At 43.6% G+C, this 26,231-nt stretch overlaps 1 protein-coding gene across 6 annotated transcripts in view; it reads left to right on the forward strand.

Annotated features, from left to right (window-relative positions):
• The first annotated feature begins 4,391 nt into the window (after positions 1 to 4,391).
• Positions 4,392 to 26,231, forward strand: part of tnn (tenascin N) — a 31,946-nt gene continuing 10,106 nt past the window's right edge. For 2 of the 6 annotated variants that reach the window (XM_042099960.1, XM_042099970.1), the window contains exons 1-11: positions 4,392 to 4,561; positions 10,226 to 10,615; positions 11,130 to 11,504; positions 13,863 to 14,126; positions 16,074 to 16,256; positions 16,584 to 16,673; positions 21,215 to 21,478; positions 23,313 to 23,576; positions 23,999 to 24,262; positions 24,690 to 24,953; positions 25,746 to 26,009. In XM_042099960.1, the coding sequence (XP_041955894.1) occupies positions 10,228 to 10,615; positions 11,130 to 11,504; positions 13,863 to 14,126; positions 16,074 to 16,256; positions 16,584 to 16,673; positions 21,215 to 21,478; positions 23,313 to 23,576; positions 23,999 to 24,262; positions 24,690 to 24,953; positions 25,746 to 26,009 (2,620 nt within the window). In that variant the 5' untranslated portion in view covers positions 4,392 to 4,561; positions 10,226 to 10,227. The remainder of the gene's footprint in view (positions 4,562 to 10,225; positions 10,616 to 11,129; positions 11,505 to 13,862; positions 14,127 to 16,073; positions 16,257 to 16,583; positions 16,674 to 21,214; positions 21,479 to 23,312; positions 23,577 to 23,998; positions 24,263 to 24,689; positions 24,954 to 25,745; positions 26,010 to 26,231) is intronic. The other 4 variants (XM_042099982.1, XM_042099999.1, XM_042099991.1 and 1 more) reach the window with 3 other exon arrangements.

A 26,231-nucleotide genomic window follows, 5' to 3' on the forward strand; every position in this document is an offset into this window, starting at 1 on the left:
ATTAAATTGTTAACTGATTCTATTCTGTCTACTGAGTCTTTCTGGTAGAACTGGCAGTGTGTTCCACCAACGAGGAACAACAGATGAGATATCTAATTGAGTCTGCAGAACTGGTGTAATAATAATAATAATTATTATTATTTCACACACAATTGGGGCCAAGGGGCCCCAAGCAGCCGCTTAGTTCACTTATGCCTTGGGCGGGCTCTGGACTTCTGTATATAACATCACATACCCGCAAATATGACTTACCACGTTTGTCATTCACTGGTCCTTTTTTATTAATATCTGTCTGGTCTTCTTGCACTTTCCACAGGATCATGACTGCTGAAGAGCATTTTTCTTGGCTACTAATGGATATCAGTATCAGATGGAAGAGCGTATAGACATCAGTCAGTGTTGCACAGAAGTGCTTGAGGCTCTAAATACCAATACCTTCTCGAGGCAAGCCACAGAGAGGACAGTAGAAGGGGATGGAGGACATTATAGGCCAGTCTGCATTCCTTAGGAAAAAAAAACTTAATCAGTTTCCCCTGGATTCAGATGGACACACTGTGCTTTTCTCTAGACAGGATGTACTTTACCATCATCGGCCATCACACCTTTCAAATAAAGCCTTTTAACGGCATCATTAACACTCTAAAATGATACGTGAGCAGAAGTACAACACTGGAATATACGGCGTTATGCGGCCCAGTGCAAGGCCATGTTTGCCTTGGACTACATTCTCTCCATGTGTAGCCATAATGTTCCACAGACTCGGCCCGATCACCGGAGCATTTTACTGCGAGGGCTCGTGGTGCTGTTTGGACATCTCTGTCACTCTCCATTTTCTTTCCCACCAATCAACCCACCAGTTCTGCAGACTCAATTAGATACCCTCAGTCAACATTTCACCCTCCAGATGCAATCAGTGTCTCAATCAGGTCTTGTTGCCCACCACAGCAGGCAAGGCGCCCGGGGCTGAAACGCACCATATTAAGGGTGGCTAATGTGCTGTAATGTGCTGTAAGTTTGTTCCAGTTTGGCTTTGCACGTAACAGTGATCAAGACGAATAGTTTTTTATGTTTACACTGAGACTGGAGTGCACTTATGCCAGTTTACATGAAAGTCATTACACTGAGTCAGAACAACAAGAATCCTTGTTCAATGTGTTTTCTATCACAGGAGTGGTATAGTCTGTAGACATATTCATAGTATTCCTTCAAGTTCATTGGAAGTTCATGGTATTGATGCAAGCGTTGATATGTAGCTAATTGATATCAATTTTTTTTCTATTTTCTCAGTGTGATTTTATTATGTTATGATTATATGACCTAAAATGTTGTTTATGAAGTCTTGAATTGATGACCTCCTTTTGACTCCTCGGTAATGTAAAATGGTCAGTGGCGAGGCGTGTTTCATCAATCGGCTCACACGCAGTAGTCCAAAAATGAGTGTAACGGATGCCAGCTAGCTTAGCTGTGCTTGTGGAACGTTGGTAAACCTCACTCCCCGACGCCTCAAGAGTGCTGCTGGCATGCGAGCCAGTAGCCTGGGCTATTGGCTCAATTTTTAGCGCGCTTGCCTCCTTATCCGAGGTGCCGCTGTTCGCGGGTTCGAGTCCGGGCGTGTGCAGGGCTGAATCGCGCAGGTTCAACACAACGCAGGTTACATTGGTGCCGTGACCCGGATCGGGAGTGAGGTTTAGGGGGGTGAGTGTAACGGATGCCAGCTAGCTTAGCTGTGCTTGTGGAACGTTGGTAAACCTCACTCTCCGATGCCTCAAGAGTGCTGCTGGCATGCGAGCCAGTAGCCTGGGCTATTGGCTCAAATGTTAGCGCGCTCGCCTCCCGATCCGAGGTGCCGCTGTTCGCGGGTTCGAGTCCGGGCGTGTGCAGGGCTGAATCGCGCAGGTTCAACACAGCGCAGGTTACATGAGCATATGGTCTTAGAATAACCTTATGCAACAGTTTAGTTCTTTTTTTCAAAAAAGAAAAAATAATGATACAAGGTTGTATTTTCTCTAACACATCCTTTTAAAGTGTTTAAAAAAATCATGAATCAATAAGCACAGAGCTCCTGGTCTCTGTCAACCACTGTGAGTTCCGTAACTTCATCTCCTAGTTTGTGTTGAAAAGGCAAACGCTAATATATTATATAATATATTATATTATATTACATTATATTACTGGGGGGAAAGGCATAGCAATAACACTGTAGAAGCCAGATAGATGAAATGTATATAATGAGATTTCAAAAGTAAGAAATACAGAAGAATGATTGCCAAAAAAGGAAATGAAGTCAATGTGTTTGTTGAATGTTGATGAAATTCAACATCGATTTGTTGTACTGTTTCTCAATCATAAAGGATACAGACTCCCATTTCACTGAGTTTGTTGTCTTGTAAGGCTAAATTGAATACGACATCAACCGATATTTGTTTTCAAAAACGTATACATTTTGAACAGTGTTTCTAAGATGATTCAGCAGAATCCTCACCCCTTCTAGCTGCACTTTTGTTTCTACAGTAGCCTCACATGCACAATTGCTTGCTCTCCTGACCACTGCGGTGACTTTATTGCTCCCTGACAGATAAATGGAGAGACTGAGCACTCCTTGCTCCAGGGACCTCCCACGTGGTTGTTTAAGACGTATTTCTCTCCCACTGGGTTAGTGCTCTCTCACTGAGTCACAGGCCCATAAAAGAGACTGGAGGAAGTCATAAGTCTCTCCTGTGTTTCTCTACATGTTGGGGTGCATTCCTGTACACAATAAACAAATACAGTCTGTATTTGTTAGTCGTTACTGTGTAAGTATATCTGGAATCCAACAGCCTGCACTGATTAAGGGAAATATTGTTTTGTAATTGCTTGTGAAAAAGTTGTCCTGGAAATTTCGTAATTTTTAAATAACCTGGAAATCTAGAAAGCAAATTAAATATATCAGTACCCCCCCACATGTATCTTCCAGAATATTTGCTTACCATCCTGCATTTGTGTGTTTTAAAGACTACGCTTGTCTAGTCAGTAGTCTCTGCAGGCATTTCCTGTCCATCCTCTGTCCTCTCTGACAGCTGAAACACACATGTCCATGTGCTGTATTAAGTCTATAACTCAGTGGGATAAACTAACATCTACATACTTTTCTACTGTTCCCTCAGGCCAACAAACATGCCACTCTTCTGTCTGATGTCAAATACTGCTCTATTTATTCTCTTTAAATTATTCTAACCACATGAAATGACTTCCAAGATGCTTTAGCCAGACAAAGATGTGTCAGATATTTTAATTACTTTTTCTCTCTTTTTCCACTCCAAGTATAGAACTTATTTTGGTGTTAATGCTTTTTTTTGTGTCACTACTAATTCCCAGCTCTCTCTCCCACGTCGCCACTAATGGACAACATCCTGTGTGTCAGGGCGCAGACAGGAAGTTGGTGTCACTATCTGATTGAAGATGTTTTTGAAAGTTATGGAGTACTGTGACTTCAACACAGTCCTTCTCCTAGCCCCCAACCCACACACACCTGGTGGCTTCTCTCATTTCACCATAAGTGTTTCTCCATCCACCGGTTGGTGCAACACAACACCAGAAGTATTTAGGGGGCAAACATGTGCTGGCTGCGGAGAATGGTGACCAAACCCAATGCCAAAAGTGTCCAGTCAGCAAGTGTCCCCTCAGGCTCTCCCATCACCTCTTTGAAGCTGGACTAAAGACTTGACAGCAGTAATGTGTCAATGAATGTCCCTCACGTCCACTGCAAATAACTCCCTATGGCTCTTTTATATTCTGCTTTATTGAAACTGGCTTGACCATACAGACATGTTTTTTTTTTTAGATATTTTTTTTATTGTCGTTTATTGTATTGCTTATACACGACTACAGTTGATCAATCTGAGTTTAGAGTAAAAATGTAGTTTCCATATATTTTCCATCAAATCATTGAAACAAATGTTGTCCCAGAATCATGTGAATTTAAGTTAGTTTTCATAAATGCTCTAGCACGTTGTGTGTTAAAACCCAGAGAAGAGAGCTGTTGACTTTGGCTTCTGGTGTGCATATATCACAATCTCTGTAAAAGAGATGAATAGGTATTGCTGTTACTGTAAGATGACACGTCTTTCAAGACAACAAAAAAACTAAAATCTCTACCTGTGAAATGGCATGTGGACTGGGAGAGTGCTGGTCATGTTTAACTATCAGATGAGGGCCAGTGAAGAAAATAAGTGGAATGTTTCTCAATATCTGCCTCCTTCTTTCGTTCTTACGCTCTTTCTTTTTTCCTCTCTTTCTTTCTTTTTTTCTCTCTTTCTTTCTTTTTTTGTGTGTCAGGCAGCCTGGTGGAGCTGCACGAGGAGGCCCGCCCAGCCCGCCCATTGGCTTGGGGCTGAGGAGAGGATTTTAAAAACTCTTTGAGGAGACGGCTACTGTGGAAATCACATCGGGGCTGCCCAGGACGCCCGACCAGCCTGATCCCAAACTTGTCGACAGGTGTCGGGGGAGAGGCACACATCCAGCCCCACTCTTGGTCTCAGGCAGGAGGGATACTGACTCATCTCAGCAGAAACAAACTGCAGTGGTAAGGCCAGCTTTCTTCTTCAGCATTATTATATTATTATTGCTCTCTTGTATAAATCTTGTACAAAGCAACTTTAGTGTTATGCTGCTTGTGTTATGTTTGGCTGAGGACAATATAATTTAGATAGGTTTATTATTTATTTGATATTATTTAATATTTAGAGGTTTGTATTCACAGTGACAACCCCACCCTCCATGTGCTTTCTTGTAAAATCAAATGTCATTCAGAATCACAGAAGTTTTCAGTCAGGTTATTAGTTTGACTCCTGTGACATTTTTAAAAGGCTATTAAAATGCTGAATTTCCTTTTATTATCTCATTTATTGAATGGCTGCAGTTATTAAGATTTATTTGCAATGGGAGACCCTTTTGCCTCTCAAGGTGCTCAGAAATGGATTCTTCATTAGTCATCAGAACATTGGATGAAAAATGATTTTATAAATGTTTATAAATGTTATTATTGTTTAAATGTATTACACATTTCACCAAGGATGAAAGGGAACCAACCTTACTTACAAATGTGAGCACTGTCTTTTATTGATGACCACCAGGAAATCCAATAAAAGCCAATAAAAATTTGCAATGCTACATAACATATAAAATCAAGAGTGATATAATGTATGCATGGTATGTTTGGATGTTTAGGTGCTTAGATTAGTGATAGTTCCAGCCATGGGACATTTGTGGGCATTTTCTTGGTGTCTTGTGCGTTTGTGAGTATAGTACCTGTGCCACACACACTCCTTGCACTGCACTCCTGACTTCACACTGTAGGCGCTGTATTAAAGCTCCTTTATTTGGGACTATTAGCTTGGCGCTAGGGACAGAGGAGTGAACAAAGGTGAGACAAGAAATCTGCTGACTGCGTCCGTCTGTCTCCGTGTATTTCTGGCTCGGAAAATCCACTTCAACATGCAACCCCCCTATCCCCACCCCAACACACACACACACACACACACACACACACACACACACACACACATACACACGCACACATTAGGAACATCACGCTGCATTACATGGTCCTGGTCTGATAGTGTGAGTGAAAGTGCTGCTGTGCTGGTAGCCGTTTTAATCGGTAGCCTGGATCAAAATGAGCACCAGATGTGGCTGTTGACCTGCCTGCTGCTGGCTATGAGAGGACGCTTTATAAAATACAGTTAGCGTGAGTGAGCGTTACATAAGGTCACTGGGCTAAACGCTGCCTGGCCGTAACCTTATCAAGGCCTCTGTGGTTTGGGTGCGCAGCCCGGCAGTCTGAGCAGGGGATATGAAGCTGTTGCTCTGACTCACTCATAATTGCCTTCAGCTTCTGCAGCGTTCAGAGCGGAGAGGAAACTCCGCACGGGTTGCATGTCTGTGGCCGCACTTTAAGAAGAATCGAGACTGGGGCTCCCTCCTCCCTCTCCTCGCCTCTCCTCGCCTCTCCTCTCCTCTCCTCTGCTCCCTAAACCACCTCGTTTTTTCCAGCATCAGTAAATCCTTTCGTCTTCTCTCTGATGGTGCGACTCGAATACGACTTCAAAAACACAGAGGAACAGACTGGCTTTGTCCGTTAATGTGTCTCAGGAGAGCAGAAGGCATTAAACATAGGATGTCTGGCCTTGTGTACCCCCCCTCCCCCCCCCCCCCCAGCACCGCCCTCTCCTCCTGCTGGAATGGTGCTCAGTCCCGGTGCAGAAATGTAAGTGCATCTCATTAGTAGAGCAGTTACTGAGTAGTGGAGAGGACACTCCCCCCCATTCTTCCCCACACTGGAAGACGTGTGTACAATACGTACACTGCCTCGCTTTGAAAATCAGACTCTTCCAGTGGCCAGGATGTGAGCTTTGGCTTGAGCAGTGCTGTTTACTGACCACTTTATGGCTGACAAACTGTCACAGACACACAAGGCAGTGATGTCAGATTTACTTAACAGACTGGTGCCATCACAAGACCATGGCAGCTTGTGGCTCTGCAGGAGATGTCAAGCAACATGGCCTTGGGGTCCAGGGAGAGTGTTGGCCATAAGAACAGTGGGGGTGAGTTACTGAAGGCGTTTCTGTGTAGTGTTCAGATGGTGTCCTTCCACTGTGATGAATTCAGTCCAATACACCCTTATTCTTTATTTCTGTAAATTAATTTTAAATGCAAAAAACATCAACGACCAGTGTTTGGGCGGGGGGGTTGGGGGGTGGTGGTAGTTAAGCACTAACTTAAGATCTTAACTTTACACCAAAGATCCTTGATTACTAGCCGCTTTAACCCTCTCTGTTTACACAATGGGCTTTTGGATACTTACATATAGAATGTATTCTATTCTATGTAACAATAGTAGTTAAGCACTACCCTAGTTCAACTTAAAAAGAGCACTGATCAAATGCTACAGATGAAGGGTGGAGAGAGAAGGCAGTGGATCATCTCATATCTTCCACTTTTATTCAATTGCAATTCTTTGTACAGTATTCTCAGTTTGTGAAGTTCACTTAACTGAGATCATCTCACCTCTGCAATCTCTTTCTCTGTCGGTTATTTAACCGTTTAGCATACCATTTTCAGTTTGTGATTACAAGTGATTTTGAGTATTGTTGAATATTGAAGGGGGCAAGTACAGAATATTATGATTACGGCCTTGTGTTATAGCACAGTACTCCTATACAAATAAGTACTTGAGTTGTGGCTGGTTTATAAGAGAAAGAAGAGGCTGTTTCTGAGGGACATGTCTGCATTGACCACTCTCTGCTCGCCGGACCACTACAGCACACACTCTGTTTTCCACAAGGCCAGGTGGAAACCAAGTGAACTCACCATCCTCTCCAAAAACTCTGGCTGCAGAGTGGAGCGCTGCCCTGCACCCCCCCCACCCCCCACCCCCCCCACACACACACACACCCCTACCCCCTCCCCCCTCTCGCCCTCTTCCACACACAGTAGCAACCATGACTGCAAAACACTGGCAGGTATCTGAGGAGCCTTTTCCAAGAGAAATAAAAGACGGGGGAAAGCAAGCATTGAATAAAAAGCACAGTGAGCAATAAACAGGGCCCTTTATGGAAGATCTATGTGGACTTGTACGCGTGCTGACCATGTCTTTTTTTTAAGAGGACACATACTTCCTCCTGTCAGTCATTCCGAATAATGCCACTTTTTTTTTTGATCAGATGTTCAGAAAGCCTATGGCGTACTGTTTTGACCATTTTCTTTTCATTTCCTGAGTTGAATGACAGACATGTTTTTTACTTTAAAGGTTGAAAGCAAAATCAACATTAAAGGCAGCAGATTTGGTCGACAGACTCAATGGAATAATCAGAAACATCCATATAATATCTTGCATATTGCAACCTACTAGCGTAGGTTATGCCTTCGCCTATGTGAGCTGATGGTTGGCATATTCTTGTGTTGACATTCCCCACCTCTCTGTCGGGAGATCTGAAGTCTCTGGTCATCTCCCTCTCCCAGTTCATTATTTCACATCTGTTCCTCCTCTCTTTCATGTGTGTGTTGCTAAATGTTTTTATCCTATCCACAGATACCAGTGCATACACTGCATTCCTCCATGATTAAAGCAATGCCCCTTCAGTTAATGAGGAAATAACATGCATTTAAAACAGAAACATCTTTACACTGATGTCCACAGCAGGCCACCCTGGGTGCTGTAAATATAGATATCCATGCCGTGCTCCGCTCTAATAGAAAATAAGAGGACATTCTCAAAATATTACTGCCACTTTACTGGTTTCATTTGGACATTTTGACAGACTTTATTCCTTCATCCTTTGTTGGCTAGGTACATTGGGTATTTAGGACATGTGGGGCAGTTTAAAAAATTGCTTCCCAAATGTTTTGCCTGACTGAGGTTGCGGTTCGAACCATTGCAAATGCGACAGTCCTATAGGCTTATCCTTTATGCTTGACTGCTTTTGCAAAGGCAGGCACAGCAATTCATCAGCAAGATGTCTGCCACTGCTGTGAAATCCGAGTTTAACTCCGGGACCGTGGCATCTCAACTTACTGCAGGCAGCTCTGCAGCGAAGATTTAACTTTCTTCAGACCACACAAATTCACATGCCTATAATAAGTAAGTTACTAGTCTTCAGGAATCTTAATGCCTGAAGACACCCTTGGGAAGATCGTTTTTTATGCATGTTTGCGGTTTGAAAAGTCTGGAGAATACTTTCCAGTGACCTTCATTAAAGGTTTCATCGATCGTGTCTAATTCTTATTCTCAATGAGGTAGAAGGATGGAATGACATCACTGCTACTAGAAATGACATCATTCCATTCAAAGCGTTCCATGCTCCTTGAAGTCCCCTGTGGTTGCCCCCATGTAATTAATGGTTTGGATAGAATGTGCTAGCGAAGCAGAGAGACAGCAGACATTCCGCTGTAAGTTGGGAGATCTATATTCCTCTTGTAAAACAAACTTGCTCCATTAAACATAATGTGATGTCCTGAATATCAATCTTAACCGTATGTTTAACATGGAGGGGAAACCCCGATTCGGAAAAAAGAACGTGACCAGAAGAAAAATAAGGCCTTGTATTAAGCACTATGGCTATGGAAAACATTTACACATTCACATGACTTTGCCTGATGATTTCCCAGGTTGAAGTGTTGCACAAGTAAATATGAAGGGATAAGATAACCATTTCCCCCCTTTTTACCTTTTTGTCTGTTGCAGCGGTATTTAGAATAGAATAGAATGCCTTTATTGTCATTGCACATAGTGACAACGAAATTCAATTCCACTTCCCCTAGTGGTGACACATAACAAGACACATGAAGCATGGAACATGAACTACACCTAAGACAAAAGACAGCAAGACAATATATGCACAGTAATAAATAAATAAATAACTAAAAATAAGAAGAAGACAGTCCAAAGGGTGTTAAAACCCAGAGAAGAGATGAAAATGTAGGTCCGTTTCCAATAAACAAAACTAAGAGGAGTCCTATGGCTGACGCGTGTTCTTACAGAATATTGATTTCAAGTTGTCTTTTGTATATTTATTGTAACAAATGCCACATGAACAGATATTTCATCCAAATATAAATTTCCTAATGCAATCCACGACAGGACACAACCGACACATGTAAATCAGACTACGGCCATACACACTAACTGGGCATAAGCAGGTGATCCAGCACAGGGGGGTGGAGCTGGGGGCCAGGCCGAGGAGAGGAGAGCAGAGCAGGGCAGAGCACACACCTCTCTCATGATTACTGTACATTATAAAACAGCAGCTGCTGGAGGGGGAGGGGGACTCCACAGCAAACACATCACCAATGTCAATCTCTCCCAGTGACGTCCTCAAGGCGATCAGGCACAGAAGGGATTGGGGATGGTGGGGGGGGTGGGGGATCGGGTGCTGTCAATTGTTTAGGTGTTTAATGGCACTTGGGTAAAAACTCTTAGAGAGTCTAGAGGTGCGACACTGGAGGGAACTGTAGCGCCTTCCAGATGGCAAAAGGGTGAACAGATCATGGCCTGGATGGCATAAGTCCTTGATTATGTTTTTTGCACGTTGCAGGCATCTGGTGTGATATATGTCTGTGAGTGATGGCAGCTGTGTTTGAATTATATTTTGTGCAGATTTCCTTACTCTGTCTATTTAAGCGGTATAGAGAGACTTGGTGAGCTAAAAAGAGAGTGAAGTGAAGTCAAGTTTTCTTGCTTTCTCCTCAGCGATGGTGACCAGACTAAGTCCTCTGGGAAGGATCCTGCTCTTGATGGGGATGCTTCTCGCCATCTCCTTATTCACTGTGGCAGAGGACCAGGGGCCCGAAAAGGGGGTCACTTTCAGCCATGTTTACAAGATTGGCACAGACTGCAAGGTGGGGTCTCAGGCCATCCTTTCCACTGACCAGAACACTGACTCCCAGGGTGCCATGCAGGAGTTGACTGTGAACGGAGAGAACGACGTCGTCTTCAAGCACAACATCCGCCTGCAAACACCCTCGTGCAGCTGTGCCGACTCGGAGGACTTCAAGTCCCTACTCTACCGCGTCAACGGCTTAGAGGAGGAGGTGACCTTCCTGAAAGCCCAGTGTGCCCAGGGCTGCTGCAAATCAGCAGGTATGTGCATGGATTCAGGAGAAAAGTTCACTGGTATTACACAGACCACACTGAAACCATACAGTTGAATAGCCACATGTCTCTTCTCTTTCTGTGTATGTGCGTAAGAGTGTGGTGTGTGTGTGTGTGTGTGTGTGTGTGTGTGTGTGTGTGTGTGTGTGCGCGCGTGTTTGAGTATATAAGAGTTATGACTGTGTGTCATATTTCTCTGATCTAAAGCCCCAGCTGTTACTCATCTCACAATTTGATCTGCGTGCTGTGCACCTACTGTGTGTAATAAAAGCAGTCGTGAAATGGCTATATGTATTATCAGCAATATCGTGTGATTTCACCATCACATAGTGTACTTCACCAGAAGACCTCATGAGCCTTGAGGACTACTCTAGTGTACTGCTCTGGTGTACTGCTCTGGTGTAGTCCTCTGGTGTAGCCTACTACTCCTCTGTACCACTCTGGTGTGAGACTGGTCACTTTTCATGAACAGTTCAGAACAGAGTTACTCTTCTATCACCAGGCATGGACACGAGCTGCAGTGGCCATGGCACGTTCCAGCACGACACGTGTAATTGTCTGTGTAACCCGGGCTGGCAGGGTCCTGACTGCTCCGTGTCGACGTGTCCTGACGACTGCAACGACAACGGCCGCTGCGTGGACGGACGCTGCGTGTGCCACGCCGGCTACGGTGGGGACGACTGCAGCCAGCTCCTCTGCCCCGACAACTGCAACGACAAGGGCCACTGTGTGGACGGCAAGTGCGTCTGCTTCTCACATTTCACAGGGGAGGACTGCAGTGTCCAGCGGTGCCTCAACGACTGCGTCGGAAATGGCCGTTGTGTGGATGGACGCTGCATCTGCGATGAGGGATTCTTTGGCGACGACTGCTCCATGGGTAAAGTTTTATTCATATTTTTTGTTTGTGTAGTAGAACTGCTATATGTTAAGTAAGTTATATTGCACAGGAATTGCACAGACACATTGACCTACACAAAGAGACAATGATTGGATCGGATGGATAGAAAGATCAATGATAAAAGCACCATTATGTCCTCCTGTATAGAAAGGAAGCTATTCAGCTTATTGCTATTCAGAATGAATGAATGATTGCTCACATGACAGGTAATTGACAGCAGAAGTCATTGTCGGCTATCTCAGTTTAACATGTAGTAACCAAGTCCACCAGTTCAAATTATCCTTAGAGACCCTGATTGACAGCTAGTGGCAGAGAGTGAGAGATCCTTCAGAGATATGGCAGCCCCACTGGAATGTGTAGGTCAGGCTCATCAGAAAAGACAATATTGCTCATGGTAGACATTTCAGTGAGTGGAAGATCTGAGTTTACACTTCAGGATAACGAGTTTCAATTTGAGAGACAGTGTAATTGAGATCAGTCAAAGACCAAAAAAAAAAAGCAAAAAAGCTGTGTCAGGGAAGTGGGGTTCTGGACAGTCTTCTCTGCCAAACTGTCTCAACCCAGAAATGTGAAATGTTTTATAATATAAAACATTTCACACCTCAAGCAAACTTCAGAGTGAACTTTTGAAGTTTTTCATATAATATTATTCACACATTTGGTCTGTTTTAGTTTATGTAGATCACCAGTGGTTTGGAGATGGACAGAAACACTGCCAGGGAAGATACTTTAGCAAGAGAATATGTTTGTTAAAGTGAAAATGAAAAATCAAATCCAAATGCAACAAGCCCACATCGGTATGTACTTCTGTAGCAAACTGCGCAATGTGAGAGAGCTCTCCCATCAATAGCATCCACTGTTGCATGCCATTAAACAAAATTCTTTTCAAACCACCAACAAAACAACATTTTTACCCACGTCCTAAGTATGTTGTTAGTTTATTTCATCTCACTCAATATACCGTATGCCTACTCAGAAATTGGTTGGCTCTCCCAGAAGGGCATAACTTTAGGTTGAATGTGAGCTAATATATTGTCAGTAATAATAAGACTATAAACTAACAAATGAAAAATCGCAGGCTGATCTTCATCCTTGCCTCAGAAGAGCTGGTGGATTTTTCAGAGGTCTTCAAAGTGCGATCAAACCCTAGCAGATGTGAGGGATTTAGTTTGGTTAGTGTGTCAGGCCTCCTCCTGAGCTGGCTCTCAGCACTCTTTCCACAGTGGCAGACAAACCACAAATAACCACTATTACTACTATTGTGATAACTGGGCTTCTTATTAGAAATTCCAGTACTATTACAAAAGTGATATATGTGATGGGAGTTCCCAATGGTTAAGCTTAAATGCCGTGTAAGTATGTAAATTACAATACAGAAAGACACTCTTTTTTAGTTGACTATACATGTTATTAGCAGAGCTGTGCTGATTGAAAGCCCATTCATGTTTTCGAAAATGTTTTTAACACCATGGCGACGTCTTTCTGGCTGAAATGCAGTGCTGCAGATTTACGTTACTCTTTATTAAGTCCAAACATGATTTTGTTATGATTGTAATTTTCATTTTCAAAATGTGCTCCCCTCATTATCAATCAGTCGTGACACGAATTTCCGGTACTTGGTTTTTTTCTACGTCTTAGATGTTAATTTATTTGTCCCGTTGGCCTTTCTGAAATATTATTTAAGAGTCAAATTGTTACTGGCAGTACCTGGAAAGCACGGCAGGAACAGGCGTATTAACTGCCACTGGATGGATTGGCTCCCGCTGAACTTTAGGAAAACATTCAGCTTCCTGCCACTCGCCATGTGGAACAATGTCCAAAACTTCTGTGCATTCTTTCCTGGTTCATGTGGTCTCCACAGCACCCATTTCCCTCGAGCACTCCTGTGTATTCCACTTTTCCCCCCTTGTTGTATTTCTTTGAATTTGCCCCGTCTCAGTATTTTCCACCTATGCCCCCGAGGGGAGGCTCTGAGTGGAAATTTCGCTCTCGCCTGACAGCTAACTGCCTGTCCCCTTAGGGCTTGAGGCCTTGTTATTGAAGCCCTCCTGATGCTCTTCCTCTAAGCTTTCTCTCTGCGTTGAAAGATCTGTCTGATTTTGTCTCATTTTTGCTGTATGTTCAAACCAAGAACACAGAACTATACTGTGCATATCCTGGATGACCTGTGGGAACAAGCCACATGATAATATACCATCAAAATTAATCGGAAGATAATAACGATACTAGTTGCATAATAAAAGCATACCTCAAAAAAGTGGCAAATTGTTGCATAGTGTTGCTTTAACATAAACCTGACAAGACTGCACCCGTGTGTTTGGTTCCTCTCGCTCACAGTGATGGGTCCCAAAGAGCTGCGTCTGCTGGAGGCCACCGAGATGTCTCTGCTGGTGGAATGGGACTTCGTCAGAGGAGCCGAGTACTATGTGCTGACTTACCACCCAGAGGGCGACGAGGGGGCGCTCATCACCGTCAATGTCCCCAACACAGAGAACTCCTATTTAATCACTGGCCTTGTCCCGGGGCTCACCTACGTTGTACAGGTGTATGCTGTTATCAAGGAGATCAACAGTGAATCTGTCAGTCTAGAGGCCGCTACAGGTAAGAGCGCCACTCAACTCAGCCAGACAGGCTTATAGCTTAATCATTTGGGATCGAAAGGCTGCAGCATGCAGCTGCTTAACTTCCTTCCGTGCAAGGCATTAATCTGCTGACGGATGGGTTGTGAATCATTAAATCACACTGGTTTTAGCCAATTAAAACCAGAAGGAAGCAGTAGACACGTTTTATGGGAAGGTGGACCACTTACAGATGCAGTTGGGAGATGTGCCTTGCGGGAGTGCTCTGTGATGTGGCCCGCTATGAAACCCTCTGTGGGCTCAGCTCTTATGGGAGAATACAGAATGTGCTCTTCATCTGGATATGATGAACTGACTGTCCCGAACTGGATGGGACAGTTTCTGGTAAAAGCTTTTAACTTCCACATATGCAACCATTTTCAGATGGTTGGGGTATAGTCTTGCCACCAGAGAAAACAACAGTGTTATTTAGCATTGAGATGCAAAACGTGTTAACAGAGTCTTTTTTCCCCTTTCTCTTGGCTGTCCTCAAATATGTCTCAGACAGGAAGAGCTTTGTGAAAGGCATCCAGTGGGTATTGAAAATAAATCCTACAGTCAGCAAAAGTTTACTGAAATTCAGCCATTCAGTGTATTGAAAACCAAATCACGTTCTGTTTCCCGTTTCTCCTTGGTGTAATTCACAGAGTGTACAAAGTGCAAGGCCAGGGTATATATTCAGTTGATGGACCCACATCATCCTCTTCCACATCTTTATGAGCCTCCGGTAGCCCCAGAACAGCTATTGAAGTTGTTATCTACACAGCTGGTATCAATTGAATCATCTTTGGCAAGGCTGTGAACAACTTCAGCAGCTGAACGCGCGTGTTTCCCAGCCTGCCTTGTTGCTGTGAGAGCAGTTTGCTTGCCTGTCTATTCAACTCTGCTCAATGCACTAGTTGTTATGCCTTTTTTTTTTCAATGTCTATTTTTGTCTGTCTTGCTCTAAAAAATGATACCACACACACAGCTATTTCCGTTTCAGGATATCTTGCTGATATTGGTGAAGAAGCATTATGGTCTGTTGTGGACTTTCCCCATGGTTACGCTGGCCTCAGGGCCATGCAACCCTATCTCCTCATTGCATACGTAAATTGCAAACTGAAAGGGTAGTGATTCTGAAGAGTGCCACTCACTGGGTATCCAAAGATGACTAACATGTGTCATTCAAATGCTAACAAGCAGTGACAATGTAAAAACCCCTAAGCTCCATTCAATCTGAGAAAATCAGTTTGATATCTTGGGACAACAATTGTTTTCCTGTGAAAATAAATGAATAGGTGTAACATTGATTAAGGAGTAGCCTACATTGATGAGTGATGACATTTCTCAAGACTTGATGACATCTGAAATAGGTAGTCTTGAAGGAAGAACTACCTTAGAAGCTGGGCATCACATTGACACAGTCAAATTCCAGCCATGTACAGTAACAGGCTGTTACTTTTAGGAAGAAAACATTACAATAGTCTGGGGTGTACTTTATTTCAGCAGTACCACACACATATATCTAAAAAACACGTTTTCAAGGCCTCATTGCCTGATCAGCAATATAGTGGGTCCATGACAACAGCAAGCTCACATTGACTGCACTTCACCACCAGTGGAACTGAGAATTTGATTTCTATCGCCTTCCTAACGTATCGTTTTCCAGAGATTTCAAATGACATATATCTGCATCCATATCAACTGTGTTTTAAACACAGGAGTGTTGTTTGAGCAGTTTTACCTCTACGAGGACCTGAGGAGAACGATTGTTGCTACACAGTGCATTTTGCTCAGTACACAGAGATAATGACTTGGCCCTGTCCACAACATGTCGTACTGATTCAGCCTCCTCAGACTGCATTTATTTGTCTGTCAGTGTATTACTTGAGTGCTCTATTACCACTGTTACAGTCACAATTTGTTTATTTATTTGTTTTGCATACAGAGCTGTCTTCTGTTAGCGGCATCCGTGTGTTGGGTCAGACAGAGGACTCCATCCAGGTGGACTGGAAGAACCCCGACATAGAGTTGGATCATTTCCGACTAACCCATGCCAGTCCGGACGGAGAAGAAGGGACAGAGACTGTGGCCATGAGTGCAGAGGCCAGAACCAAGCACACCATCGTGGGTGAGTTTGCTTGTGTTCTTACATTCCCTCACACACTACAGCTGAGTCAAAGAACACAAATATTGGTCTTAACCAACCCTACACTAAGTGACACAATATATACCTTTGGAAACACTGGAACAAACATTTGTCTGTCATTTGTATGTTTATTTGTATTTATGTATGTACCCTTTATGTACTGTAATATGGGAAAGTAATTTGTTTGTTTGTATGTATTTATGTATGTGTATATGTACCCTTTATGTAATATATTACCACAGTGTGTGTTTTTTTATCTTTTTATCTTTTTTATGGAAGGATCCTCTGTGTATATGTGTTTTTTTACAGGTCTGCTCCCTGGCACTGAGTATCTGATAACAGTACAGACTATCAAAGGAACGTCAGAGGGCAAGGCATCATCCGTTACTGGACACACAGGTCAGTTTAGTCTTGTTGTTGCTTATCTTAAGGGGTGGCTACAGCAGGGTCTGTATATGTGATGGATGAATATTAAATGAATAACACATTACACTATGTTAGGATGTATTGCCTAGCTATGTATCCAGTATGAACTATATGTTATGATCAATCTTCTTTCTTTCCATTTAAAGTTCTGGCATCTGAGCCTTAGATGATTAAAGGCATTATTATAATATATATATATATACAGTATATAGGGATTATATAGCACTATTTTAGTTGTAAACATACTAATTTCTTTCTTTGCTGATGTGGAGGCACAGACATCAATAAAGCCAGATCCCCTATAAAGATCCTTTTTGAAAGGGTTCAGTGTTGAAATGTTACTTGACCTCAACAGCTTAGTTTATATTTTAGGTATATTTTTCTTGTCACCATAAATCAATTAAATTACTTCCTTGACCGAAAATAACAACAACTAAGTGGCCTTTTATTTCACCCCGGGCAATTCAACTATGTGTACTTCTCAAATGATCTTGGGCCTGAAAAAACACCCGAGTCCAAAACCAACAAATAGCATTGGAGAGCTCAGCAGGAGCCGGGCATGAACTTTTATCCAATTATTTGTCCATGTAATAGACAGAGCGACAGCTATTTCATTTCCTACGCTTACTCATTTCTGAGTGACATTTCACAGTGTAAAGTCAAGATGTTATCCAATCCAGTGGAGCAGTACTTTCAGCTGGTCCAAAGCCAAAACAAAAACTATCATTGGATCGGGTCTTCAGTAGAGGGCTCATGCAATATTTTTGTCAGTGATTTTTTTGCTGATAATTCTTTCAGATATTGCAGATGGTTGATAAATTGTTATGAAGTCATTGACAAATTTGGGATTTGAATGACACTGAATTTAACCATTAAGTCACCCATTTGAAGCCTTTTGCCTAACACTCACTAAATATGTCTCTATCTCTCAGTGTGTCTGGGGGTTTTACTGCAGTAAACACACTGGCAGTTCTCCTCCTGCAGTCCTCGTGCATCTTATATCGATAGTCCTCTGTATCTATTTGCTAAGGTAACATGTTTGCTCAGCTTGCTGCCTTTCTCCTCAAGTGCCTACAGACAGTATTGTAATACACATAAATCACCCCCACAAAGTTTCCAGAACTTGCACTGACTGACATTTTTGAAGAGCTGCACAACCCATGATTTTTAATGTGTAAGACTGAGAATAAATTACAGGTAATGCTCACGACTTGTAAGAATTCTGGCCTAATAAATAGTGATTTATAAGAATGCTTAGCTTTACTAATGAGTCTCTCTACTCAGAGTTGCACTTCTAGAGTGCAAAAACGCTATACAGAATGCATACACTTTTCACTAATACATCAGGGACAAGCAGTATTTCACATTTCCCACTCACCATCTGGGAGTAGAAGTGAATGCATAAATATAGCCTTGCTTTGTCTGGCTTTTGACTTAGTGCTGCACTTATTTATATATTTATTTATTTATACGAGAAGGTGAGCTACTTGAATTAACTCTTAAATGGTCTCGTTGTTTCACTGACTCTGCAAACGATTTGCCAGGATGTTGCATGCCTCGTGGCGTACTGGCCATTAAGGTGGCTTAGACCACGCTCGCTCTTGGCTCTGTTGAGAAGACCGCTGCCCGAAAGCCGTGGCTCCTTGTCTGCTCACGTCAGTGGCTCTTTTGTTTTTGTAGCCCTGGAGGGACCTTAAATGGTTTTCTTTTAGGTGTTCGTCCGTGTAAGGCTCCTTTTTGATCTCCGTCAGGTGTTTAAACCATGACCTCCCATTACCCTGAAGGGGTAATCCCCGAAAAGAGGAGAGAAGGTCTTGTCTCAACACAAAAGCCAAGAGCTGTTGGCCAAGGCGCCGCACGGAAGGCTTATGGCAGTTTTAGGAGAGCGCCCCCTCAGCTCCATGACAGATCCCTCCCACATTGGTTCAAGATGACTGGGGCTTGCCAATTACGGATCACAGAGTCCCTGAGTCCCTGACAATGCCGATCTATTTTTTTGTTAGGGATGGAAAGCTGTTTGCAGTTACAGTACGAACACACACATGCAAAGGAAGACAGAGCAGGGAAAAGGACGTGGTCACAGTCCTGTCCTGCCGCTTACACAGTGGTGGTTTTGTCTGTTGTTTAGTCTGGGGCTTTGTGTGAGTCCAACGACTTTACTCTTGAGTTACACTGTGAGACAGGGCCACATCCTGCAGGCTTTACCCTTGACAGTTATGGCCACCGTTACGGAGGCCTCAATTAGACAGCATTTTCCCCCTTCCTCAGCAAGTTCTGAGTTACGGCACAGCACAGCACACACACTCCCACCCCTTACACACGGTCAGCTTACAACAAGGACAGGAAATGGTTTTTCAATGCATCGTCTGGGGCAAACCATTTTGTTTAGTGAAACTCAGTCTATGCTCGGTACCCCTTTTGATGCATAGCATAGCGACTATTTAGTGAGACCACACACTCTCGCAGGGTGGCCCCTGTAAATCCGTCTCTTATTGTTACTGACCGGCACAGTCCTCTGACACGTCTGCAAACTGTGTATGTCTGGGTACAGCTCTCCCTTGGCAGGGCATTGTGAAAGGACATAGAACAAAAAAAACATCTAGCAGGATATAGGAGCATTTTTCCCCTCAGTGTTTTTGGAACTCCTTAAAGAAACAGAGCCGGTGTTCCACCGCCGGTTGCCAGAAAATTACGGGCCTCATTTGCACACGCAGCTAACGGCCTGTGGTGGCGCTGTTCACTCCGACTCAGCCACCTGAAAGGCGGCGCTGCCTTAGCCAGAGTGGCTAGCCGAGGAGATGACAGCACGCTTCTATTTTTATTTTATTGGCTCTCTGATTCACGAGGCCTGGAAGGGTCACAAGGCACAGCGGACCTCTATGAGGCTTGAGAAATGCACAGAGCTGCGCATAGGCAACCTCATACCTCCAGCCTAACCTACCAGAGCCAACTGAGTGCATGTGGCACAGTCTGGAGTTGGACAGTGGACGGAGTCAGTAACTCACTTAGTAACTGATACAGCTCAAAAACCATTGCTACTCTCTTCTATGGTATCTTATGGTCAGTCAGTCGTTACCGATGACTCCTGTCACTGAAGGACCTCTAAATGGAGACTTATGAGGTGCTAATTGCCGTGACGACAGACTAGAGTAAGCAGACTTACACGTTTGACTCAGCAGACTCTGGTTGTTGTATTGCGGTGGTGGGGGTTCCTGTGGAAGGACTCCTTTGGCTGTCACTGTGGATCAGAGTCGCATATTACCAGAGGACCTGGTCAGATAAGCTCTTTTCCACATGTGGGGAAAGCTGCCAGTGCGTGTTATTGTTGTAGCCACTCCGCTAACCATCCAGAACCTCACAAGTCTCTGTACTCCCTATAGTTAGTACACCACCTTTCCAGGGCCTCCAAAGGACCCCTGGTGAAATGGAACACTTAATGTGAACTCATTGAAAGCTGCAAGTCTAAATGCAGAATGAAGACTGTGGTCTGGTCTTTTCCCCTTTCAGGATTCCTTTATCTGTTTTTATCTTATACACAGCACATTCTCTGTGAGAAATGAGTGTTGCTGACATTTTTCTGACTGACATCCTGTTCAGATCGTAGTGGAGATGTGTTCAATGAGCATCTCTCTCCATGAACGACATCTAAATGTTATTGGCCCTTGGAAGTCTAGTTGCGGGAATCAGTCAAAAGGCTTCTGGCTTCACAAAAACCAACAGCATCTGAATGAGAGATGTGGATTCCAGCGATCCTGGAATGCACCATTAATCAGTTTTCATGCTGCGGATAGCATGGTGACATTAAGCCGACCTTGCGGCGGCCACTGAGGAATAGCCCAAATGATGATTGCTTTTGCATGTCTTCTCACTTCCTCTGGCGGCCAGTGCCACTGACACTCGCCCCGGCTCTGGCGGGCTCCTGAACAACTGCTCACGTTCCCAACGTTCCCAACGTTCCCATCGTCCCCTCTCCTCCCCACGCTCCCCACCCCAACTCTCCCCTCTCCTCCCCACTCTCCCCTCTCCTCCCCACTCTCCCCTCTCCTCCCCACGCTCCCCACCCCACTCTCTGGGCTCAGTCACCTTTCTCGCTTCACTCACATCCTCAATATTTCTCTCTCTAAAGTCGCCTGGATCTCGTATGTCAACAGCAGCACACAGAGCTACTGGTTCAGTCTGGGGTCTTTCCCGCCTGTTGCAGGAGTCATGTCCTGATAGACCGGTCTTAAATGCTCCACAGCATGGTATGCATCTTGCAGATCCATGGGGGGTGGTTGGGGAGGGGAGTGTCTAATGTCTTCCTAGGTTACCTAAGAAAACACGTTTAGGTTGGGAAAGTAAAAAGCATCTCACTTTCAAAGAGCCACTATCAGGTCCTATCATTTCATTACACACTTTAAAAAAGTACTAAAAAGATTCAGCCTAGTGAGTAATTGTCCATTCTTATTACTAACATTGTAGCTGACTTTTTTAGCTGATAGATTATTATTTAGATATTGTTCTTCACATTACAGACATTGACTCCCCATCCAACCTGATGACGAGAGAAGTGACCGAGAGCACCGCGACTGTGACATGGGACCGAGTGCAGTCGGAGATCGATGGCTACAAGCTGAGCTACGTCTCAGCCGAAGGCTCCAGCCAGGAGATCTCTGTCAGCGCGGACACCACCACCTACCAGCTGACCGGCCTCAGACCGGGAGTCATCTACACCGTCTACATCTGGGCCATCAAGGGCTCTCGTTCTAGCAGGAAGAGCTCCACTGAGGCCGAGACAGGTAAGCTGTTCGCCGCATGGCTGTCAGTGCAAGTCCTCCCCCCCCCCCCTTCTTCTCTCAGTGGACTTTGTTGTTGTTTCCCCTTCCTCACAAGACCCCTCTGGGATGAGCGTCTGGGCTCTTTCATCTCGTGGCCTAATGAGTGCGCCCGAGTGGGGCAGTCTCTTCCCCCGCAGGGCTCCGTCGGCCCTTTTGTGAGCTCCGCGCACTGCAGATACCTCTCGCCTGAGTTTCACATCTTAAAAAACGCTGTTTCATTAATTCAGAGGTTTCGTATTCTCCTGCATCACTGTGGCATAGACGCAACTTCATCTGATATTCCCAGCGGTCTGACTTGTGGTTCTCCATCTGTCATCTGCATGGGACCCAGGTTACTATTATGGAATTGTTTTCAAACATTGCGGTTTTACTAAGAGATTGCCAATGAAAGATTGGCATAAACATGAGAATGACAGGAACTCACAGATCAATGTAAATTGGGTAAGAGAGACCATTATGTTTATTTATTTATTAAACTACACATACTGAGCTATTTGTCTTGCCGGTAAATTGGCCTGGCTATCATATTTTGCTTGTTACGTAACATTCCACTTGGGATGATCTGTGGTGTAAATATTCAGAGGGAACAAAGGGAGATGTATTTTTCTTGCTACCAAGATGTTATTAAGTGCAATACCAGGTGATGAAGTCAGGAAACAAATCCAAATACTTTCTCTAAACATGTTAGGCCTCAGTGGGTGTTCTGTGTCATGAGCTTATACACCAAGTCTGCTTTACCATAACGAAAAGTCTTCAACTGAATTAAGTATATGAAGGCAGTTGATACAGCGATAGGGAACGCTCTTACCTGCAATTATCGCTATAGGGCATTTCTTTACAAGCAGCCAGTATTAGCTCTGTCATCTGGCCCGTGCCCATGTTTCGTAGGAAGATGAGTGAAGCAGGCACCAGGGACAGACTTGTCTCATAATTCAAGCAGCAGGGTTCCTGGTGGACGCCGGTTTCTGAGAGAGGGAAATGCAGGCTGTCAAGCCGCAGGCCCACCACTGTTTTTCTTTCCATTTTTCCATGGGATGTTTGCTCGAATTTCGGTAAACAGAGGTGACCCAGCGGACTGTGGGAAGGTGATCTTTTTTGAGGGAGGCAAAACCCTTTTTTTCCTGCAGTAACTGATTTATTAGGTGAAAGAAGTCACTCAACTGCTGTTATGTAATATAATTTATTGCAGATGTGGAATTGTCAATATCATCACCATCATTTCCTGCCTATTTGTCTTTCTTGAATGGCATAAAACACTGCCATGCGGTTTATACATAATGTGGATAATACACAGAAAATGACTATATATGAAGACAGGCAACATTAACCTGTGCAAATACATTCAAATACATATAAACCGGCATTTACTCTTTGTGGCAAAATGAATGCAGAATAACTGAACTGACAGACAGGCAGTGTATGACTCAGCTATGACTTTAGGTTAATTGCCCTGGCCAGCAAAACTCTTTCTGTAATATGAGAACATAAGGATCACAATGTTTCTATATGAATGCATGTTTGGAAGTAGAAATTGAATTGTTGGTTGTGTTTTTAAAAAGTCACTGGTTAATTACACAGTTGTTTGTGATAAAATTATTGCATTTAATATATTATATATTAAATATGATTACAGTTCTAAAAATTTGATTTCACATTATTAATTTGTTTAAAATGGCATCCACACACAGATATGCATATCACAGAAACAACCAACATTTTCCAAATGGGCTTTCAAATAATGTTGCATGCCATTCTTACTGTAGTGCTTAACAGCTTGTAATAACTGGCTTTGTAGACATAGATGCCCCTACTAACCTCTTGACCAGAGAGGTGACGGAGTATTCAGCACTGGTATCGTGGGACCGGGTACAAGCAGAGATCGATGGCTACATGCTGAGCTACACCTCAGCTGATGGATCCAGCCAGGAGATATCTGTGGGGGCAGACACCACCACCTATCAGCTGACCGGCCTCAGTCCGGGAGTCATCTACACCGTCTACGTCTGGGCCATCAAGGGCTCTCGCTCCAGCAGGAAGAGCTCCACCGAGGCCGAGACAGGTCTCCCAATCTTGTTTTAAAATTCAGTCATGCGAAAAGTCGCCCAAGGATAACAGAAACGTACTTATGTTAGCGCCTCTCGTAACATGACAGCTTATTTGGGGGTAAAAATGCATTGGTTTGGGTTAATTGAGTTTCATAAGACAAGCTGAGCTGACAGCAAAGTAAATTGTTTGATTAGCTACTTCATTGGAAAAGAATGAATTTTAACCAAAAACTGTGACACCAAACCAAAATAACCTTGCATCTTTCTACATACAATATTTATGAAAAGGTTAAATGCAGCACCATGGACTGCATACATTCTTTCATTCAGTACTGTATGGTGTTCCTGGTGTATTTCAGCATCCCCCAAATGAACTGTAAAAGTTAAATGCCATTCTACTGTAGTGCTTAACAGCTTGTTATAACTGGCTTTGTAGACATAGATGCCCCTACTAACCTCTTGACCAGAGAGGTGACGGAGAATTCAGCGCTGGTATCGTGGGACCGGGTACAAGCAGAGATCGATGGCTACATGCTGAGCTACACCTCAGCTGATGGATCCAGCCAGGAGATCTCTGTGGGGGCAGACACCACCACCTATCAGCTGACCGGCCTCAGTCCGGGAGTCATCTACACCGTCTACGTCTGGGCCATCAAGGGCTCTCGCTCCAGCAGGAAGAGCTTCACCGAGGCCGAGACAGGTCTCCCAATCTTGTTTTAAACTTCAGTCTTCAGAAAAGTCCTGCACATGGATAACAGAAATGTACTTATGTTAGCGCCTTTCGTAACATGACAGCTTATTTGGGGATGAAAATGTACTGGTTTGGGTTAACTGAGTTTCATAACAAAAGCAGAGCAGACAGCAAAGTAAACTGTTTGATTAGCTACTTCATTGGAACAACATGAATTTTACCAAAAACTGTAATACCAAACCAAAAGAACCTTGCATCTTTCTACATACAATATTTATGAAAAGGTTGAATGCAGCACCATGGACTGCATACATTTTTATTCAGCCCTGTATGGTGTTCATGGTGTGTTTCAGCATCCCCCAAATGAACTGTAAAAGTTGCATGCCTTTCTTTCTGTAGCCTAATGCTTAATTGCTTGTAATAACTGGCTTTGTAGACATAGATGCCCCTACTAACCTCTTGACCAGAGAGGTGACGGAGAATTCAGCGCTGGTATCGTGGGACCGGCTGCAGGCAGAGATCGATGGCTACATGCTGAGCTACACCTCAGCTGATGGATCCAGCCAGGAGATCTCTGTCGGGGCAGACACCACCACCTATCAGCTGACCGGCCTCAGACCGGGAGTCATCTACACCGTCTACGTCTGGGCCATCAAGGGCTCTCGTTCTAGCAGGAAGACTTCCACTGAGGCTGAGACAGGTCTCCCAATCTTGTTTTAAACTTCAGTCCTCAGAAAAGTCGCACAGGGATAACAGAAACGTACTTATATTAGCACCTCTTGTAACATGACTGTGGAACCCAGGTGGTGTTATTGCAAGATATTTTTGTATATCGAAAGAATATGCGCTCATTTTACTAGATTGTGTGCTCGATTTGGTAAATTGTGTGCAGGTTTTACTAAATTGTGAGCTCATTTTACAAAAATTAAAATGAGAGCACAATTTAGTTAAATGAGCGCACTATTTAGTAAAACGTGTGCACGATTTACTAAATTGTGTGTATAATCGAATAAATTGAGAGCACAATTTCATAAAATGAGAGCACAATTTTGAAAAATGAGCACACAAATTAGTAAAAAGAGTGCACATTTTATGATATACACAAAAAATATCTTGCAATGACACCTCTGGGGTTCCGTACATGACAGCTTATTTGGGGATGAAAATGTTCTGGTTCGGGTTAACTGAGTTTCATAAGAAAAGCAGAGCAGGTAGCAAAGTAAATTGTTTAATTGTCTACTTCATTGGAATGAAAACATGAATTTTAAAACAAAAACTGAAACACCAAACCAAAACAATGTTGCACCCTTTTTACATATCACTATACTATTTATAGTATTTATCAAAGGTTGAATGCAGCACCATGGACTGCATTCTTTTATTCAGTACTGTATAGTGTTCATAGTGTGTTTCGGCATCCCCCAAATGAACTGTAAAAGTTGCATGCCATTCTACTGTAGTGCTTAACCGCTTGTAATAACTGGCTTTGTAGACATAGATGCCCCTACTAACCTCTTGACCAGAGGGGTGACGGAGAATTCAGCGCTGGTATCGTGGGACCGGGTACAAGCAGAGATCGATGGCTACATGCTGAGCTACACCTCAGCTGATGGATCCAGCCAGGAGATCTCTGTCGGGGCAGACACCACCACCTATCAGCTAACCGGCCTCAGTCCGGGAGTTATCTATACCGTCTACGTCTGGGCCATCAAGGGCTCTCGCTCTAGCAGGAAGACTTCCACTGAGGCTGAGACAGGTCTCCCAATCTTGTTTTAAACTTCAGTCCTCAGAAAAGTCGCACAGGGATAACAGAAACGTACTTATATTAGCACCTCTCGTAACATGACTGCAGAGCCCGGGTGGTGTCATTGCAATATATTTTTGTATATCGAAAGAATGTGCGCTCATTTGACTAAATTGTGTGCTCATTTTAATAAATTGAGGTCTCATTTTACTAGAATGTGTGCTCGATTTTGTA

The sequence above is a fragment of the Alosa sapidissima genome, chromosome 1 (genome assembly GCF_018492685.1).
Source record: "Alosa sapidissima isolate fAloSap1 chromosome 1, fAloSap1.pri, whole genome shotgun sequence".
NCBI classification, from domain to species: domain Eukaryota; kingdom Metazoa; phylum Chordata; class Actinopteri; order Clupeiformes; family Clupeidae; genus Alosa; species Alosa sapidissima.